The sequence below is a fragment of the Chrysemys picta genome, chromosome 1 (assembly GCF_011386835.1).
Source record: "Chrysemys picta bellii isolate R12L10 chromosome 1, ASM1138683v2, whole genome shotgun sequence".
In the NCBI taxonomy this organism is placed as follows: domain Eukaryota; kingdom Metazoa; phylum Chordata; order Testudines; family Emydidae; genus Chrysemys; species Chrysemys picta.
This window is the reverse complement of record NC_088791.1, coordinates 357415761-357435819: the sequence shown is the minus strand read 5'-3', so window position 1 is coordinate 357435819 and position 20059 is coordinate 357415761. Positions and strand designations below refer to the sequence as shown.

Genomic DNA, 20059 nt, shown 5'->3' with positions numbered 1-20059 from the left:
GGAAAAGAGAAGACTGAGAGAGGACATGATAGCAGTTTTTAGGTATCTAAAAGGGTGTCATAAGGAGGAGGGAGAAAACTTGTTCACCTTAGTCTCTAAGGATAGAACAAGAAGCAATGGGCTTAAACTGCAGCAAGGGAGGTTTAGGTTGGACATTAGGAAAAAGTTCCTAACTGTCAGGGTGGTTAAACACTGGAATAAATTGCCTAGGGAGGTTGTGGAATCTCCATCTCTGGAGATATTTAAGAGTAGGTTAGATAAATGTCTATCAGGGATGGTCTAGACAGTATTTGGTCCTGCCATGCAGGCAGGGGACTGGACTCGATGACCTCTCGAGGTCCCTTCCAGTCCTAGAATCTATGAATCTATGATATATAAGCAAGCAAGCAGGTGAGCCCTATAGGCTACACCTGGGCTGTGGCAGAGAGAGAAGACGCACCCCAGCTCTCTCTCGGTGCAGCAGCTTGGGGCCAGGGAGAGGTGCTGGGCTGGGGGAGGGGTGCTTTCCCCATCCTGCACGGCCTTTGGTAGCCTGCTGCAAAGTCACACAGCTTAAAAACTAGGGGTCACCCACTAAGTTCTTCTGTCTTATAAGAAGTAGTGAATAACACTTCCTTATTCAAATTTTCCACACCAGTTATGATTTTATAGACCTCTATCATATCCCCCCTTAGTCGTTTCTTTTCCAAGCTGAAAAGTCCCAGTCTTATTAATCTCTCCCCATATGGAAGCTGTTCCATAACCCTCATAATTTCTGTTGTCCTTCTCAGTACCTCCCTTCATGATGCCCACGTCCAGCTGGGCTCCCTCTGCCTGGGGCTGGGATGGGGGCTCCTACAGCCTGAGAAGGAGCCGGCCTGCAGGTAGGAGGCAGCACAGGCTGCCATGGGTTAATGACCCCAGGTTTCCCTCCACCCTGCAGTACCTAGACACTGCCAGATCCCCTTTTCCAGTTGAAAACCGGGTACCTGGCAACTTTAAATGGCAGAAGAAGATGGGGGGGCCCGAGGCTGGGGGTGAGGCAAGGAAGAGTCATGTGGAGAGGGCATGTGTCCTCCTCTTTAGCTTGTGCCTGCCCAGTAATTTATGAGTGCAGGTGACACTTGCTGAACAAGGAAAGTGAGAGAGCGACAGTTTTAGCGTGTGTGATGGGTAGCGGGGAAAACACTCGTTCATCGTCCTTTGCTATGTACCCCAGCTTGCTTTTCTCCTCTGTATATCATGTAATATATCAATGGAAATGTTTGATTTGCTGGATATCATTACCCTATTTTTATGCATGTATCATTTTTGTACCTAAAGTTATGAACATTGACTATGTACCAGTATTTCAAATGTGTTTGGATGTAAACTACCTTGTGGGAACTACAACAGGAGCAGTCTAGACAGCATATTGTGAACGGATTATTCAAGTTGGTGGCCCCTCCATGAACACAATGGGCTATAATGGAAGAAACTTATCCCCATCTGATGGACTTAACTGTGAACGTTCTAGCCAGAATATGGATAACGGTCCCTACAAAGACACATCGAAGCATGAAAGGATGTGTGACCAGCTCATGTAAAACTGGACTCCCTCTTGTGCCTGAACTTTCCCACTATCTGTACTGGGGGCTTTTGCTTGTAAAAAATTAATTTCCATCCACAGGGAAGACATTATGAAAGACTCTGACTGGGCAGGAGGTCCCAGGCTGGAAAGAAGAAATCCCAGGCTGTGTATGGAGGATTGGGAAACTGTTTGTACCATTAGGGTGAGACATGGGTTGACTCAAATCCTGTCTAGTTCATAGAACTCAGATTGTGATTTTGTTTTATTTCTTGAGGAATCTACATTGATCTGTTCACTTATTACTTATAACCACTTAAAATCTACCTTTCTGTAAGGGAAATCTGCTTATGAAAAGGGGCTGGTGCATTGAAGGAGGGGCAGACAGGGTAATAAACAATAGTATATATATATATAGTGACATGTTGTCAGAAGAAAGGATACTGGGTTTGATAGACTATTGTATGATAGATTAGATTGTTTGATAGACTAGTATGGCCATTCTGATGTTCTTATACAGACCCCAGATATATCTGCCCCCTGTAGAAACACACTAGACCCTACTCACCTCCCAGAGCTGAGATAGAACCCAGGACTCCTGATGGGGTCTCTCTCTCAGCAGAGTTAGTAACTAAGTAAGATCTATAACTATATCTATATGGATATAAATTTTAAACCTAACCAGTGTCCCTTATGTGACTTGCCACGAGATGTGAGAACATGTTAGTATTAGAGTGGAGTGGGTCTAGTATTTATTTAATTTTCTCTCTTTTATATTAGAATTAGATACACTGCTCCTGCCACAAATTTTGCTAAATTATCTGCCAAAAAAACCTAGAGTTTTCAAGACCCTAAGTAGCCCCAGGAATAACAGTTACGGTCGTCATCCCAACCAAAACCTGAAACAACTCCCTTGCAGCTGGGGGTGGGTAAGGGAGGTGAAAATGATCCACTGTGTGACAGGGGTAGGGAGTAGAAGAGCAATGGAATATGATGGAAAGAGGAGGAACAGGGACAGAGCCTTGGCAGAAGAGGTGGGGGTACAGCATGGGGATTTGGGGGTCCATTACCAGAAATAAGAAAGGTGGCAACCCAATGAGTTCTACATAGACCAATTCCCCAGGTTCTAACGCTGACACTGCACACTAAGATCAGGAAAAGGTTAATATCTCTTTGACTGTCCAGTCAGTGATTTAAGGGAAGAGGGTGCAGCACCATACAACAGCCACCTCTGCACGGAGCTTGGTCTGAGAGCCAGAGTATAAGGAGAGAACTTTAGGTCCCTTTATGTGTGAAGAACTGGAACAGTATGTTTCTGATTTGTTTGGTCCACACCCCGTAGATGATGGGGTTCAGCATGGGGGGCACCAAGAGGTACATGTTAGCAATGAGAACATGGAAGTGCAGGGGGACATTCTGCCCAAACCGGTGCGTGAGCATGGAGAACAAAGATGGGATCCAAAAGGTTAAGAAGACAAAGAGGTGGGAGCCACAGGTCCTAAAAGCCTTGAGCCGGGCATCCTTTGTGGGGAGGCTGAAGATGGCCCTGAGGATCTGGATATAGGACATGGTGATAGAAAACACATCCACACCAGTCACCAAGAATGCCAGAAAGAGGCCGTAGTAACTACTGACGCGGATGTCAGCACAGGCCAGCTTCACCACAGCTATGCCCTCGCAGTACGTGTGGGGGATGATGTTGGTTCTGCAATATGGCCACTGTCTCGCCAGGATGGGAGTGGGCAATACGAGCATGCTGCTGCGCATCAGCAGAGCCAGGCCAATCTTGGCCACCACAGGGTTTGTCAGGATGGTGGAATGTCTCAGGGGATCGCAGATGGCCACGTAGCGATCAAAAGCCATGGCCACAAGGATCCCAGATGCCATCACTGAGAAGCACTGAATGAAGTACATCTGGGTGAGGCAGGCACTGAAACTGATCTCCCTGGAATTGAACCAGAAGATGCTCAGTGTTCTGGGAATGGTGGACGTAGACAATAAAAGATCGGTGACGGCCAGCATGCAGAGGAAATAGTACATAGACTCATGGAGGCTCGGCTCCATCTTGAAAATGAATAGGATGGTGAAGTTCCCCATGACAGCTATGGCATAAATGGTGCAGAAGGGGATGGAGATCCAGACATGGGCTGCCTCCAGGCCAGGAATGCCCAGCAGGATGAAGGTGGAGGGGTTGGTGAAGTCGGTTGTGTTGGAATCTGACATGCAGGAGGGAAGCAGGTGTCCAACTCGGAGGCAGAACGGTGTCTTCTGCATATATCGTAGGTTTTCCTGACTTCCTGTGTGTGCCCAAGCACTAAGGTAATTCCTGGATGGAGAGACAATGTGAATATGAGACATTACATGCACTACTGGGGCTTTTCTCATTGGTGAAGCAGATTGGTCGCTCTTCACACACTGAAAAATGATATTTTCATTATTCTGAGAAATGAATTATGAAGAACTGACCCATGATAATGCCCATTCCTACACATCATGGTGTGGGAAACCTTAACAGGCACAAGCAGGAAACACGAGCCAGGCTAGATAGCCACTGTAGTGGGCCGTTTTCCATATACCCGGTTCCTCAAAATGTGAGAGTGCAAAACACACCAAACCTTTGCCAAAACCAGGGCCGGCTCCAGGCACCAGCTTACCAAGCAGCTGCTTGGGGCGGCCACTTCGGAGAGGGACGGCACGTCCAGCTGTTCGGCTGCAATTCCGCGGATGGTCCCTCACTCCTGCTCGCAGCGAAGGACCTCCCGCCTAATTGCCGCCGCAGATCACGATCACGGCTTTTTTTGTTTGTTTGTTTCTTCGTTTGGCTGCTTGGGGCGGCCAAAACCCTGGAGCCAGCCCTGTCCAAAACGTATACCAGGGAAAACATCCCAGTTAGAACACACCACAGGGAAAATCTCTCGGTGTCATTGACAAACAGCTGCTCAGTCGCAGAAATGGCCAAAACAAAGACAATGTTCAGATGCCTAAGGAATGGCAAAGAGAATAACCTGCTCTGCACACGCGCTCAGTTTGGTCACCCAGTCTCTATAAAGCATGTAGCAGATAAAAAGGGGGTTTTCCAGACAGGTTCTACACAGTAATCTCTATAGATACTTAGTGCTTCAGAGGAGCTAATTCCCCAGATCTGACAGAACAAGGACAAGGAGTAATGGTCTCAAGTTGCCGTGGAGGAGGTTTAGGTTGGATATTAGGAAAAACGTTTTCACTAGGAGGGTGGTGAAGCACTGGAATGGGTTACCTTGGGAGGTGGTGGAATCTCCTTCCTTAGAGGTTTTTAAGGCCCGGCTTGACAAAGCCCTGGCTGGGATGATTTAGTTGGGGAATGGTCCTGCTTTGAGCAGGGGGTGGGACTAGATGACCTCCTGAGGTCCCTTCCAACCCTGATATTCTATGAATGTATGATTCTATGATGGACATTATCAGAAAAAACTGATTGGGAGAAAATATTTAGACAAAAATGGGAGTGACAACCGGGAATCCATTAAGAAGAGTGTCTTAAATAGCTTTGGCTAAAAACCCTTTTCAGTGACAAAATCAAGTCAGCAATTGGCAGGGTGGGAGCAATATATAACAAATGGGAAAAAGGAACAAATAGATAGCAATCAATACAAATCAGAAGTTATGAAAATTGATAAGGGACATTAAAGACATCGATAGATGTGTTCAAGGAATAGTTTTGTTCTGCATTAGGAAAGATTGCAGGCCCGATCAACAGACTAGGACACTGTATTATGCAATGCAGGGACACTGAAAAGGATTTAGAGGTCACTGTGGACAACCAACTCATTGTGAGCTCCAAGTGCGATGCTGTGGCCAAAAGGGCTGGATGCTTTTCTGGAAGATCTGCTTGAGGGCTTGTCTACACTTAAAATGCGAGAGCTTCTGTGTAGACACTACCTACACTGACTGTAGGGGTTCTCCCATCAGTGTGGGAAATCCACCTCCAGGAAAGGGGGTAGCTAGGTCGATAGAACAATTCCTCCCCTTACCTCGTGCTGTCTACACTGAGATTAATTTCATATAGCTTCATCTCTCAGGGGTGTGGATTTTTTTCCTATTGGAAAAACAGAAAATACAGTTTGGGTTGCATTATGAGAGGTATAGCATGCAAGACATGGGAGCTGAAATATGCCTCTCTCAGGGTAGATCCTACGTTTAACAGGGGGTTGGACTAGATAACCTCATGAGCCTAATCTCTATCATTCTATGACTCTGTGATACTCAGCACTGGTGAGGACTCAGCTGGAGCACTGGGTCCAGTTTTGGTGACCAATGTAGAGGAAGGATGGAGAGAAACTGGAAAGGATCCAGAGAGGAAAGACAAAGCTGATCCAAGGGATGGAATATGAGCCATATGTGTAAAGGCTGGAGGAACTGGGTGTGTTTAGTTTGGAAAAGAGACGATTAAGAGGGAACATGACAGCGATCTTCAGATACTGGACAGGTTGACAAAGAAAAGGAGGAGAAAAGTTGTTCTGTCTTACCACAGAGGGTGGGAAAAGAGTTCAAACTCCAGCATAGCAGATTCAGATGAAATTTTGGGAAAAACTTCCAAACTGTCCAAACAGGAGGACAATGGAACAGGTGATTCGGGAGGTTGTGGAAGCTCCTTCGCTCACAGTTTTCCAGAGAAGGCTGGAGCCATCTGTCCTGGATGGTTTAGATGCAACAAATCCTCCATCCAGCAGCAGGCTCAACTAGATGACACTTGCGGCCCCTACTCACCCTGTGGCTCTATGATTCAATGATGTAAAATCCGAGTCTACACCAGGTCTCAGTGTAACACAAGTCATTGGGCTCAATACTGGGGTAACCAGGTGAAATGTAATGGCCTGTGTTATACAGGATGTCAGAATGGATGATCTAAGATCTGAGATTGAACCCTATGAAATTATTAATTAAGAAAGTAGATCAGGCATTTATGTTTACTCCATCTCATAACACACGAACAAGGGAACATTCAGTTCTATCGAAAGACTGAATGTATAACACTTATAAAAGAAAATTTGTTACATTAATCATATTTGGCCTGTGGAACTTTTTGACACCAACATTATTGGAGCAAAGAGCTTAGCAGAATTGGATTCATAAATGGATCGACCATTGTAAGTGCTGCTGATGGCACCGCCGTCAGTTATGGCTGTCTGACACCTTCAATTAGAAAACCTCATTTTCAGTTATTTCTAAGTTTGTCAAACTTTAACCCTTTGGACTGAAATTTCCCATGCTGGGTGTCGGCTGACGGCTGAATTGTTTTTTGAAAGTTCAGGCATAACAGTTCAGTCGACTTCTCAAATGAATTTAGTATTGAAGATGTCTTGCCCATGCTAAAAAATTGTTTAAATTGTTCCAGTGAAGCGCCCTAGCACCTCCATACTTCCCAGTAGATAAAAGTCAGGTAACAGCCACCCCTCTCCCCATTAACAGCCAGAACCCTGAAATGCAAGAGGAGGAGATTACTCAAGGTCTTTACTCAGATCTTTCTCCAAGGGGAATTTTGCTTCCGTGCAGCCTGAGTAAAGTACAGGCCACAGCCTCAGAATTTGGATTTGTATTGTACATCTACTAACATATTTCACCACTAAAATGCAGCAACCTCAGGGCTGGAGGCCTTCAGCCAGGGTGGGCGGGAGTGCACAGCAAACATGAGGCTTTGACCCATGATACTGGAACAAACTCGTCCCCTGTGGGAAAGGCCCTGTGATATTTAATGGCTGTGCAGAATGGAAAGAACAACAGATCTATTCTCTATTCCATCATGCCCATGTTGTACCGCGTGAGTCGAGCAGCAAGAGATGGGTACCTGTGAATCCTCAGGTAGCCGTGTCCCACACCTGTCTCACCACAGTATCTGCAGCAGCATCCCACGCCAAGAGCCGACACAGGGGTGTGCACTGTTTATAATATAGCTGTATGCAGTCCCAGTGGGGTTTGTTCAGTCTCTAGGGGGGAGGTGAGCATCTGGATGTAAACAGGTTGGAGACCAGCCTGTCTGGGCTTCTGTGTTCTTTATCCAGCTTAAGGAGTAAACAGTAATTAAGGAACCTTCCCAAAGGGAGACGAGAACTCTGGGGCTCTCCACTGAGTCAGAGAGGAATTAGCTGCTCTGTGCATTTGTGTATATTTAAAAATTCTAGCTGATTAGTAAGGAAACTAGGGATAGTGCCTAGGTCACCATAGGGTCGGATACCCTGCAAATGCCTAGGATAGCTGGATAGTAGCCAAGGTCACACACAGATTGAGTGGCAGAATGACAGACAGAACCCAGGAGTCCTGACTTCCCTGCTGTAACCACAGTCTCTCCATCACACCAAGTGGGTGGAGTGGGGGTAGGGCCTGTGGCAGAACTAGGGGTTGAGCAGTGAGCACCCCCCTGCACATTGGAAAGTTGGCACCTGTAGCCCCAGCCCCGGAGTCGGTGCCTGTACAAGGAGCCGCATATTAACTCCTGAAGAGTTGCATGTGGCTCCGGAGGCCATCCCTGCCATAGCTGAACTCTCTGCCTGCTCCTCGGACAGGGGTTTTTCTCTGGTGCAGAGCACCTGGGTTTTTGACCACTGGAATGAGAGTGAACGAATTCTCCTGTCGGAGCCCAAGAGGGGCACCGTGTCCACCTGTATTCAAGTTACTAATGCTCTGTAGCTGGCAAGCATGTTTTGACCTTCATCTGTAGCTAAAGGCGAAGTGGGGCTAGGCCCTGATTTGGCTGAATTATTGTGCTGATTATTTACGATCATTATTTGTGTTATGGAAGCATCCAGAAGCCCTGCTGCATTTCAGGGCCCCTTGTGTTGGGCCCTTCTCAGGTAATAATAGAATCATAGAATCATAGAACTGGAAGGGACCTTGAGAGGTCATCAAGTCCAGTCCCCTGCACTCATAACAGGACCAGCACCATCTATAACATCCCTGACAGGTGTTTGTCTAACCTGCTCTTTAAAATCTCCAATGACGGAGATTCCACAACCTCCCTAGGCAATTTATCCCAGTGCTTAACCACCCTGACAGCTAGGAAGTTTTTCCCAATGTCCAAACTTAGTTCATTGCTTCTTGTCCTATCATCAGAAGTTAAGGAGAACAATTTTTTTCCCTTCTCCTTGTAACAACCTTTTAAGTATTTGAAAACAGTTGTCATGTCCCCTCTCAGTCTTCTCTTTTTCAGACTAAACAAGCCCAGTTCTTTCAGTCTTCCCTCATAGGTCATGTTTTCCAGACCACTAATCATCCTTGTTGCTCTTCTCTGGACTCTCTCCAATTTGTTCCTATCTTTGCTGAAGTGGGGCGCCCAGAACTGGACACAATACTCCAGTAAAGTCCTAATCAGGGTGATGTAGAGTAGAAGAATTACATCTCGTGTTTTACTTATAACACTCGTACTAATACATCTCAGAATGATGTTTGCTTTTTTTTGCAACTTTGTTACACTGTTGACTCATATTTAGCTTGTGGTCTACAATGATCCCTAGATCCCTTTCTGCAGTACTCCTTCCTAGGCAGTCGTTTTCCATTTTTTATGTGTGTAACTGATTGTTCTTCCCTAAGAGGTGCACTTTGCATTTGTCCTGATTGAATTTCATTCTATTTACCTCAAAAGCGCTTGCAACCCCTCCGAGCTTGGTATCATCCACAAACTTTGTAAGTGTACTCTCTATGCCATTATCTAAATTGGTGATGAAGACATTGAAAAGAACCAGACCCAGAACTGATCCCTGAGGAACCCCACTCGTTATGCTTCTCCAGCCTGACTGTGAACCATTGTTAACTACTCTCTGGGAGTGGTCATCCAACCAGTTATGCACCCACCTTATAGTAGCTTCATCTAGGTTGTATTTCCCTACTTTCTTAATGAGACGGTCATGCGAGACTGTATCAAAAGCCTTACTAAAGTCTTCATATACCACATCTACCACTTCTAGGTCGACCAGATGTTCCAATTTTATAGAGACAGTCCTGATTTTGGGGTCTTTTTCTTATATAGGCTCCTATTACCCCCCACCCCCATCCCGATTTTTCACATTTGCTGTCTGGTCCCCCTAACCACTTCCCCCCATCCACAAAGCTTGTTACCCTGTCAAAGAAAGCTACCAGGTTGGTTTGACATGATTTGTGCTTGACAAATCCATGCTGACTTTCACTTATCACCTTATTATCTTCTAGATCTTTGCCAATTGATTCCCTGGCCCCGCCTCTTCCCCAAGCACGCCCCATTCCTCCTCCTTCCCAGGCTTGCGCTGATCAGCTGTATGGCGGCCCAAGCCTGGAGGGAGGGGGTGGCCCCCAGCAGTCACCCTGCGAACTGCTCCAGTCCAGCTTCTCCAGGAAGGTGAGCACGGCCCAGCAGAGATGCCGCAGCGGCTCCCTCCACCCGAGCCCCCGGAAGAAGGCGAGGCAGGCCTGGGTCCCTTGTGCCGCGCCCATGGCTCACGGAGTGGCCCGGCCCGGGCGGGGAGGGCGGCTGGGAAGCGAGCCAGGCTGCCTCGGGGATCTAACGCAGCACGTGGGCTTGGCAGCTCTGGGCCGGGGCCCGCTCAGCTGTTGCGGCCACCATAGAGTCGGGTGGAGACGAGGCTGTGCCGCCGGGTGGCGGCAGTGGCAATGGCGGGGGAGGTGCTCCGGTGGGTTTTTTTTTTCCTCCACCAGACCCCCCCACGTCCTGATATTTCATCTTTGTCATCTGGTCACCCTAGCGCAGGCGGAGGAGACAGAGGCAGTGCTGACACAGGCAAGATGGCCGTCCCAGCACAGCTTTACCACCCGATGGGAATCAGGAAGGACTGCTGTTTGCAATTCAAAAGCCCACACTCTCTTTCCATTGGCTCTGCTGACATCCTGCCAACTCACTTCCTGCTTCCCTAAGCATTCCTGGGACTGTGATCGCTTCCCTCTCTTTCAGGGGTCTCTCTAGGACTTACTGTCTGTGGTTTTAACCCTTGCAGAGAAGGCAATTAGGGTTAGGTCTAAAGAGTTAACACTACTGAGAAAAGATTTTAGCTAACTGAATGGCTGAAAAGTCCAGAGAAATGGTGTTACCCCCTCCCCCAATTCACTACACCCCCCCAAATCACAGACGATGCTGGGCAGCCTGGTCTAGGTTTGGTCCACTCTGGCTGTGATTTCTTCCGGGAGGTCTAGGAAAAAACAGTTAAGATACTAAATGCACATACTAAAATTGCTACTGATAACATGAAGAACTAAACAATAGTCCCCACATTCAAGGAATACAATGACTCAGAATACAGGGATAATTTTAGGGTAAGGGTTAGGATGACTGCATGGGAGAGTGCATCAGCCACTTTGTTAGAAGCTTCTGAAATGTGTTGTATTTCAAAATCAAAATCTTGGAGAGCTAAACTCCACCAAAGAAGTTTCTTGTTAGTCTTTTTGATTGTGTGGACAGTTCCTTGATCTGCTGTCACTGTTCATGTCCGAGGTTCATGGAGAGGCTTACCTCCTCAATGCCACGATCGCTTTCCCCTTCATAGTAGACTCCTTCAGGCCAATCAGCATCGTCTCTCCTGGGCTGCGAACTGAAGAACCTCAAATTCTTGGGAATAAAAGGGCTTTTAGAGAATTATCATGATACGTCTTAGGCTTAAGGTAAGGGTCTGGGAAATCTATGAGGTAATTAACAGCTCCCAGGCGCTCTTGGACCTTGAACGGCCCGTCCCATGATGCTTCCATCTTATTGGCCTGGAGTGCCTTCAAGACCATGACTTGGTCACCTACTTTGAAGGAACGTTCATACCAGGCCTTCTGTTCCTGCTGAGCATTCTGTAGGTTTTCTTGAACAAGGGCTAAAACGTCTCTGATAGTGTTCTGCAGTTTGTCCACAAAGGCCAAAATGTTAGTCCCTGGAGAAGGTGTAACCCCCTCCCATTGCTGCTTCCCCAATTGTAATGGCCCCTTAACCTGGCTGTAGGCAGGTCAAGAGAGTCTGCTTTAAGGGTTGAACCATTACTTGGGCCTCTGGATTGATGAGTTTGGGGTCCACTAGGGACTGGTAGATAGCTGACACCTGTGCTCCAGTGTCTCTCCATGTGACAACCTTCTTCCTGCCCACATTCAGGGTCTCCCTTTGCTCTGGGGGTATCTGAGAGGCATCTGGGCCTGAGGATTCATGGTGTGACTCCGGTGCAATGAACTGCACTCTTCTAGTGCTCTTGGGGCAGTTGGCCTTCACAAGCCCCAGCTTGTTACATTTAAAACATCGCCCAGCTGGCTTGTCACTGGAGCAAGGTGGGTTGCTGGAGAATGGGGTTGTCGGACGAGAGGGCATCTGGGGTCTCCCTTGTGGTGGAGAGGGCTCCTCCCTGTGAGGTAGGCCCTTGGGTTGCCCCCAGGGCTGATATGCCATCTCTGGGTGCCCCTTCTGGTATCCCCACAAACTGCTATTAGTTCTGGTCCTCTCTGTCACTTCCACCCATCTGGCTCCGATCTCCCCCTCCTCTGTTATGGTTTTGGGCTTCCCTTCAGGATCTCTTCAGGGACACCCTCTAGGAACTATTCCATTTACATTAGGAGAGACAGCTCTTCCATAGTCTTTTAGCGTCTGCCCCTGATATCCACATCTGGTTTCCACCCTAGGGCTCTGAAACAGGGACGGGCATGTTCAAGGCATGAGTCCCATCCTAATTCTGACCTTTTGTTTAAAAAGCTCATAATTGTTCATGTTTTCTCTAGGCATTTCAGCTGCCACTTCCACTAAGGGTCCACTGAGTTGTGGCCTCAGCTCCACCATGTACTGGTCTGTGGAGACGCTGTACCCAAGACAGGCCCTTTCAAAATTTTCTAAGAAGGCCTTCGCATCATCTCCTACCTTGTACAATGGGTATTTCCTGGATTGGAGAGCGGTAGTTGGAGCAGGATTGGCAATGCCCCCTGGGTTGGTCGGTGTAGCTGCAGCATCCAGCTTCTCAGCTTTCTCCAGCTCAGAGCTCCTCTGCCTCTGCCTTTCATTCTCCTCTGCCTCCAGCTCGAAGCGCCGCATCGGTAGGAAGGACTCCAACTCGCCCACAGTTAGAGATCTGCCTGTGGCCGCCACTGTCCTCTTCTGCCCCCACAGCACCTTTCCCTCCTGGCCCCTCAGGGGCATTCTCCTGTGTCTGATCCCTGCTCCGCATGTCTGCCATGGAGTTGGATGTTTGCCCGGATCTGGGGCTGTTTTTGGCTTGGTGTGGTGCTTTGGGAATAGGATGACCAGACGTCCCGAGAAAATCGGGACTGTCCCGATATTCAGTTGTTTGTCCCGCGTCCCAATGGATGTATGGTCGGTCCCGATATTTTGGCTTGGGGCATTTTTTTTTGCTTCGGCGGCGCTCTGGCTTTTTTATTATTATTATTATTATTTTTGGTTCGGCCCCGCCTCCCCATGTGTCCCAGTATTTGGTTCTTGTAATCTGGTCACCCTATTTGGGAAGGCTGGTTGCTCTAGGGCTACTCTGCCGCAGTGCAAATGCATGCACTGGAAAAAAAAACCCTGCTTGTTTGGACTCCCTGGTTTTGCAGGTTGAACCCTTTGCGTGCCGGTTCCCCCTCAGGCAGCAAAAGACAGCAAAAGCCTTGCTGCCTGGCTCATTACATCTCCCAGCACTGCTTCCCCAGCCGACAGGAACCTGGAAGGGGGCTGCTGTTCACAATTCAAAAGCCCACACTCTCTTACCATTGGCTCTCCTGACATCCTGCCAACTCACTTCCTGCTTCCCTAAGAATTCCTGGGAATGCGATAGCTTCCCTCTCTTCCAGGGGTCTCCCTAGGACTCACTGTCTGTGGTTTTAACCCTTGCAGAGAAGGCAATTAGGGTTAGGTCTAAAGAGTTAAAAACTACTGAGAAAAGATTTACTCTAACTAAATGGCTGAAACGTCCAGAGAAATGGTGTCCATTCAACGCAACATCAAAGCTGGTTACCTAAAAAATAAACAAAATTGCAATCTAACACTAGACACATTTTCAATCAAGCTGTGTATCACCATGACGATACAAACAGTCCACCATTCTTCCATACAGGAGCTAGAAATCTCTTCAGCTTGGGAACACATCCCCAGTTCAGTCCTTTTTCCTAAGGTGTTTCAAGGTGTTGAGTTGTGGGGGAATGAGGCCAAGTGGTGATGTGACTTCCACCTTTCATCTTGCCCGCCCTGTGGATGGAACTTCATTTTTCTAAGCAAAATTCCGCAGCACAATTAGTGGGAAAGTACAGGCACAAGATGGAGTCCAGTGTCACATGCCCTTGCATGTTTGTTGAGTCATAGCAAGGGCCATTGCCCATACCCTGGCTAGAACATTCACTGGAAAGTCCACCGGGTGGAGATAAGCTTCTCCCATGGCTCATTGTGTTCACAGATGGGGCATCAACTAGACTATCCATTCACAATGTGCTTGCTACAGGGGTATAAACTAGCTTGTGGGAGTTACAACAGAAGCAAACACATTTGAAATACAGGTACATAGTCAATATTCATAATTTCAGATATAAAAATTAGATACACATACAGATAGGATAATCATGTTCAGCAAACCCCTGCTTTTCCATTGACACCTCACACAACATATTTTGTCCTCCAGTCTGGGCTGTACCACAGGGGAAAAGCAAGCTGAGGTACAATGTCCCTCTCACTTGCCTTATTCAGCGAGTGTCACCTGCACTTTCTGTTTGTCAGACCTCAGCCGCACGCACATTACTGGTTCAACAGATGTTTTGCCACAGTATCCGGGGAGCCATTTGTCCCGTCAGTCACCATCATCATCTTCGTGGCAAACCCCAAAGGAACTTAGCCTCCTTGCAAACCGAGTGTGCATAGATCGATCTCTGGGAAGGTGATTAAGAGGCTCTGGTTGTATATTCGTGCACAGTCTTCTTTGCTACTGACGCTTCTGGTTCCTATGTAGACTGGCCATATAATGTCACTCCTTGGTGTGCCCACTTCAGATGTTGCTGGTCTTTCATTCTAGCTGCCAAAACTAACATAGCTGATGGGGGGAGGGTTACTGGCTTCAGTATAGCCTCACTCCTGATCTTGTGCTGCCACCTGATACAGAGCAGCGGCTGGAGACCAGGAGCATTGAAAACGTCAGCCTGGAGTTCCTCAGCCTTCCCATATCACTCCCATCCACGGGAGCTGTGGTACCCATTGTTCTACAGAGCTGCAGCTTTGTAGCAAGCCTGATGTCAGGACATCCCCAGAAAGGCCGCAGAAGGGAACAGAGCAGCAGCTGCTGCTCTACGAGCCCCCGCATCTTTCGAGCAGCCTCCAGCCCTGTCTTTGAAGCTGCCACCAGCCCAGCAATCCCTCCACACAAGTTACTACTAAGCAGGTTGCAGTTTGCAGCTGCAGGCTGCTTGATGGTCATGGCCAGGGACTTCATTTTACCTGGATTAATAACCAGAGGAATGCACACTGCTTCTTGACAACCAGCTCAGCCCTCTGATGCAGCAATACCCAGTGCTACACCTGACAGCCCCTGGAGTGTGTCTAACTGGCACCTAAGGTGGGATGCATATTAGAAGTGGCAGAGACAGGCAGGCATGTGTGTGAGTTACAAAGGAAAGGGAGAGAAGGACACAAATGCATGGGGAGGGAGAGAGTGAGAGATGGGACAAAACCCACTACAAAAGGGACATGCTGCCTCTTCCATTCTGGGGAACACTTTCAAAGGGAGAGACAAACCCTCTCCCTGACTCCAAACTGGCACTGCCTGGTTTAGGAAACATTTCCTGCAGGGAACCTGGCTGGGTCTGCTCTTCAACCAGAGCAGTTGGGGAAAAACTGAAAGCAGAGGAGCCACATTTGGGTGAAGAGAACATCTTGTTGGAGCAGCGTTCAGGCCCTGGCTCTGGGTTTCTAGGCCCACTCTTGGGGTGCAGCTTCCATTCTAGTGCCTCTCTTTGGGAGCAGAGACCTGCACACCAAGGCACTGAAACTAGTTTCATGCCCAGCTCCCCCAAACTCTTTGTCTGCTTTAGCACGCCCTTCCTAGAGCTCCCATTGGGCACACTCTCTTTCCTGTTTCTCTCTTTCAGGGCACAGCCTCATTAAAGCAAATAGACCCAGGCCTTGCAAAAGGGGTTGTGTAATGGGTTGAACCCCCTTGTGCATTACTGAGAGAGACTCTTCTGCCAGTGTGGGCCCCCTTTTACCTGGACTTGCTGGGCTAGGCTCCCTAGCCTTATCCAACCAAGCACACAGGCAGGGCCACACCCAGCTCCACAGAGACAGTGTGTGACATTGTACTCCTTATGCTTTATGAAAATATGCTTATGGATATGAATATGACAAGACTGTAATATGCTTTATGTGAAATGCCTCATGGAACTTGTCTCTAGAAAGACTGTCATTTGCTGGATATGATTACTCTATTTGCATACATGTATCATTTTTGTAGAAGAAGTTAGGAATATGGTCTTGTTTATCTATATTTTACGTTCATGGCTTTGGGTCACTCCCTCTGCTTACACTTCAGGGTCTTCAATGGGGAAGACAGATGGGGCTTAATTGCCTATTAGCAGATAATAAAGCGTAACCTTCCTGTGCATGTGTGAGTCAGCCTATAAGGAATGGAGACTGGGGTCTTGCAGGGACATGTGACCATGTCACCTGATACTGGAATCCATGTTGAAGCTGGTACTTTTCCACAGGGAAGTGGGGGGAAAACAAAGGTTTCACGCCTTAGGAAAATTCTATATAAGGCGGGGGAAGTAAACAATGTGTGTCTCCAGATGGCTTCACAGACTGCCTCCCCACCCCAAAGAAACACTGGAAAATACCTGTAAACAAAAGGACCATAAGTACAGGGATGGGCAAGAAATGCTGTACCCAGGTCAGAAAGGACAACACTGACCTGAGAAAGAATTTACCTGAAATAACATCTAGGGTGAGTAGCTGTTAGTTGTAATAAGTTTCTTGGTGTATTAAGTTTAGCCTTGCATGTTTGTTTTATTTTGCTTAGTAACTTACTTTATTCTATCTGTTATGACCACTTAAATTATACCTTTTGAACTTCATAAAATCACTTTTGTTTATTAATAAAACCCATGTAAGTAATTGTTACCTGGGGGGGGGGGGGAACAGTTTGCTCATATCTCTCTTTCTTTGATAAACAGGGTGAACAATACAACTTATACTGTATACAATTTTATACTGTGTAAGGCAGATTTTTCTGGGGTTTAGATCCCATTGGGGCTATGCAACTGGGTGCTGAGAAAAGTCCCTTTTAAGTGAACGACCCTAGAGCTGAAATAAACTCAGTGTCTGTATCTTCTGCAGAGGGGTGTGGCCCAGTCTCTGTGTCTGGGCTGGAGCGCCTGATTCAGCAAGACAATGGCAAGGGGTTCCCAGGCTGGCAGAAGGGTCAGTCTCAGTGGTATCTCAGCACATCAAGTGACAGTCCCAAGGGGGTCTCTGTGACCGAACCCGTCACACAGAGATCCACTCTGAGAAGGCTCAGCTTAAGGGGCGTGCACAGCAACCAGATATCCATGCCCCCCTTGGAGAAAAAAAACAAAATTATATGAAATTCACCTCTTCCCACAATATGGAGGAGGTTATGCACAGTTTCTAACATATGCCCCTCCAGTTAGAAATCACATAAACTGGAACCAGAACAAAATTTATTAACAATAGCAGTTATATTTTAATTAGTTAAGGAGGTAGCAGATTATGAAGAAAGCAAAACAGAACACGCAGACTAAGCTTATTAGAACCACATTTAGGGTGAGAACTCACATGTAACCAGTTTCTATATTGTATTAATCTCCTTCACAGGCCAGACGCCCTTCCAGACTTGGTCCAGTTCTTTCTCCCAGTTCAGTCTTAGTTGTTTCCAGCAGTCATCTTGGGTGGGGTAACAGGGGAGAACGGACCACCAGGATGACATCCTTCTCCACCCTGAAATAGGACTTACATAAGGCAGGAGTCCTTTGTTTCCTCGTTTGACCCCCACACCAGTTTCTTGTGGAAAAGTACAGAATTCAATATGGTTCCAGTATCAGGTGACATGGACACATGCCTCTGATGGGCCCCTTTAGCCATTCTTCACAGGAAGACAAAGCTCTTTTGCAATTCTTTGTCAGTGCTGAGGGCCCATTATTGCTGTCTGGCATTTCCATTGTTGTATCTGAAGTGTTAGCAGATTTAAAACAAACAAAAGAAAGTATTTCTTCACAGTCAACATGTGGAACTCTTTGCCATGGGAGGTCATGAAGTCCAAAACTATAACACGGTCGCAATAAGAACTAGAGAAGTTCATGGAGGATAGCTCAATCAATGGTTGTCAGCCTGGATGGGCAGGGATGGTATCCCTTACATCTGTTTGGCATAAGCTTGGAGTCGGTGTGAATCACTTGACAATTGCTGTATTCTGTTCATTCCTTTTGAAGTGCATGGCATTGGCCACTGTCAGAAGAAAGGATACTGGGTTTCATAGACTATTGGTCTCCCCTAGTATGGCCATTCTGATGTTCTTATACAGACCCCAGATATATCTGCCCTCTGTAGAAACAAACTAGACCCTACTCACCTCCCAGAGCTGAGATAGAACCCAGGAGTCCTGATGGGGTCTCTCTCTCAGCAGAGTTAGTAACTAAGTAAGATCTATAACTATATCTATATGGATATAAATTTTAAACCTAACCAATGTCCCTTATGTGACTTCCCACAAGATGTCAGAACATATTACTATTAGAGTGGAGTGGGTCTAATCTTTAATTAATTTTCTCTCTTTTACATAGGAATTAGATGCAGTGCTCCTGCCAAAAATTTTGCGGTGTTATCTCCCAAAACACTAGAGTTTTCAAGAGCCTAAGTAGCCCCTGGAAACACGGTTATGGTGGGCCCCAGCCTAAATTTGAAATGGCTCCCTTGCAGCTGGGTGTGTAGGAAGGGAGGTGAAAATGATCCAGTGAGTTTCAGGGGATGGGGAGTAGAGGAGCAAGAATGGAGGAAAGAGGAGGAGCAGGGAGAGAGCCTTGGCAGAAGAGGTGGGGGTAAGGGGTGGGGCTTGGGGGGTCCGGTTATCAGCAGTTGGAAAGGTGGAAACCCAATGAGTTCTACATAGACCGATTCCCCAGTTTGTTACACTGACACTGAACAGTAAGGTCAGGAAAGGGTTTCATGTCTCTTTGACTGCCCAGTCAGTGATTATGGGAAGAGGGTGCAGCACCATGCACCAGCCAGCTCTGCATGGAGCTCGGTCTGAGAACCAGAGCACCAGGAGACAACTTTAGGTCCCTTTATAAGTGAAGAGCCAGAACAGCCTGTTTCTGATTTGTTCTGTCCACACCCCATAGATGATGGGGTTCAGCATGGGGGGCAGCAAGAGGTACATGTTAGCAATGAGAACGTGGAGGTGCAGGGGGACATTCTGCCCAAACCGGTGCGTGAGGATGGAGAACAGAGATGGGATGCAAAAGGTTAAGAAAACAAAGAGGTGGGAGCCACAAGTCCTAAAAGCCTTGAGCCGGGCGTCCTTTGCGGGGAGGCGGAAGATGACCCTGAGGATCTGGATATAGGACACAGTGATAGAAAACACATCCACACCAATCACCAGGAATGCCAGAAAGAGGCCGTAGTAACTACTGACGCGGATGTCAGCACAGGCCAGCTTCATCACAGCCATGCCATCACAGTATGTGTGTGGGATGATGTTGGTTCTGCAATATGGCCACTGCCTCGCCAGGATGGGATTGGGCATTACGAGCACGCTGCTGCGCAACAACAGCGCCAGGCCAATCTTGGCCACCCTGTGGTTTGTCAGGGTGGTGGAATGTCTCAGGGGATCACAAATGGCCACGTAGCGATCAAAAGCCATGGCCACAAGGATCCCAGATGCCATAACTGTGAAGCACTGAATGAAGTACATCTGGGTGAGGCAGGCACTGAAATTGATCTCCCTGGAATTGAACCAGAAGATGTTCAATGTTTTGGGCACAATGGATGTAGATATGACCAGGTCAGTGACGGCCAGCATGCAGAGAAAATAGTACATGGGCCCATGGAGGCTTGGCTCCGTCTTCACAATGAATAGGATGGTGAAGTTCCCCAAGATGGCTATGGTGTACATGGTGCAGAAGGGGATGGCAATCCAGACATGGGCCACCTCCAGGCCAGGAATGCCCAGCAGGATGAAGGTGGAGGGGTTGGTGAAGTCGGTTGTGTTGAAATCTGACATGAAGTAGGAGAGAAGGTCCAACTCTGAGGCAAACGGTATCTGCTGCATGTATCCTAGGTTCCCCTAGCTTCCTGTATATGCCCAAGCACTAGGGTAATTCCTGGATGGAGAGACAATGTGTATATGAGACATACATGCACTACTTGGGGCTGTTCTCATGGGTGACGCAGATTGGTTGCTAATTGCACACTGAAAAATGAATTATGAACAACTGATTTCATGTTCATGGTACTCCATGTATCAATAATTCCTACATGTCATGGTGTGGGAAACCTTAATAGGCACCAGCAGAAAACACAAATGTGGATACTGGCTTTCCATCATTGTTCCT

The 20059-nt window shown here is 47.4% G+C and overlaps 2 protein-coding genes across 2 annotated transcripts; both read right to left on the bottom strand.

Moving 5' to 3' along the window:
* Nucleotides 1-2821: 2821 nt before the first annotated feature.
* LOC135972576 (olfactory receptor 52E4-like) lies at nt 2822-3820 on the bottom strand. The gene has a single exon (XM_065551087.1). The coding sequence runs from the start codon at nt 3818-3820 to the stop codon at nt 2822-2824; it is 999 nt and encodes a 332-aa protein (XP_065407159.1).
* Nucleotides 3821-18780: 14960 nt separating this feature from the next.
* On the bottom strand, nt 18781-19728 carry LOC101948676 (olfactory receptor 52E4-like). The gene has a single exon (XM_005314922.3). It carries the CDS (start codon nt 19726-19728, stop codon nt 18781-18783), a length of 948 nt encoding a protein of 315 aa, XP_005314979.3.
* Nucleotides 19729-20059: the final 331 nt, after the last annotated feature.

Excerpts from the sequence above, each read along its gene's own strand:
- LOC135972576 (XM_065551087.1), bottom strand. The coding sequence starts at position 3,820 with ATGCAGAAGACACCGTTCTGCCTCCGAGTTGGACACCTGCTTCCCTCC.
- LOC101948676 (XM_005314922.3), bottom strand. The coding sequence starts at position 19,728 with ATGTCAGATTTCAACACAACCGACTTCACCAACCCCTCCACCTTCATC.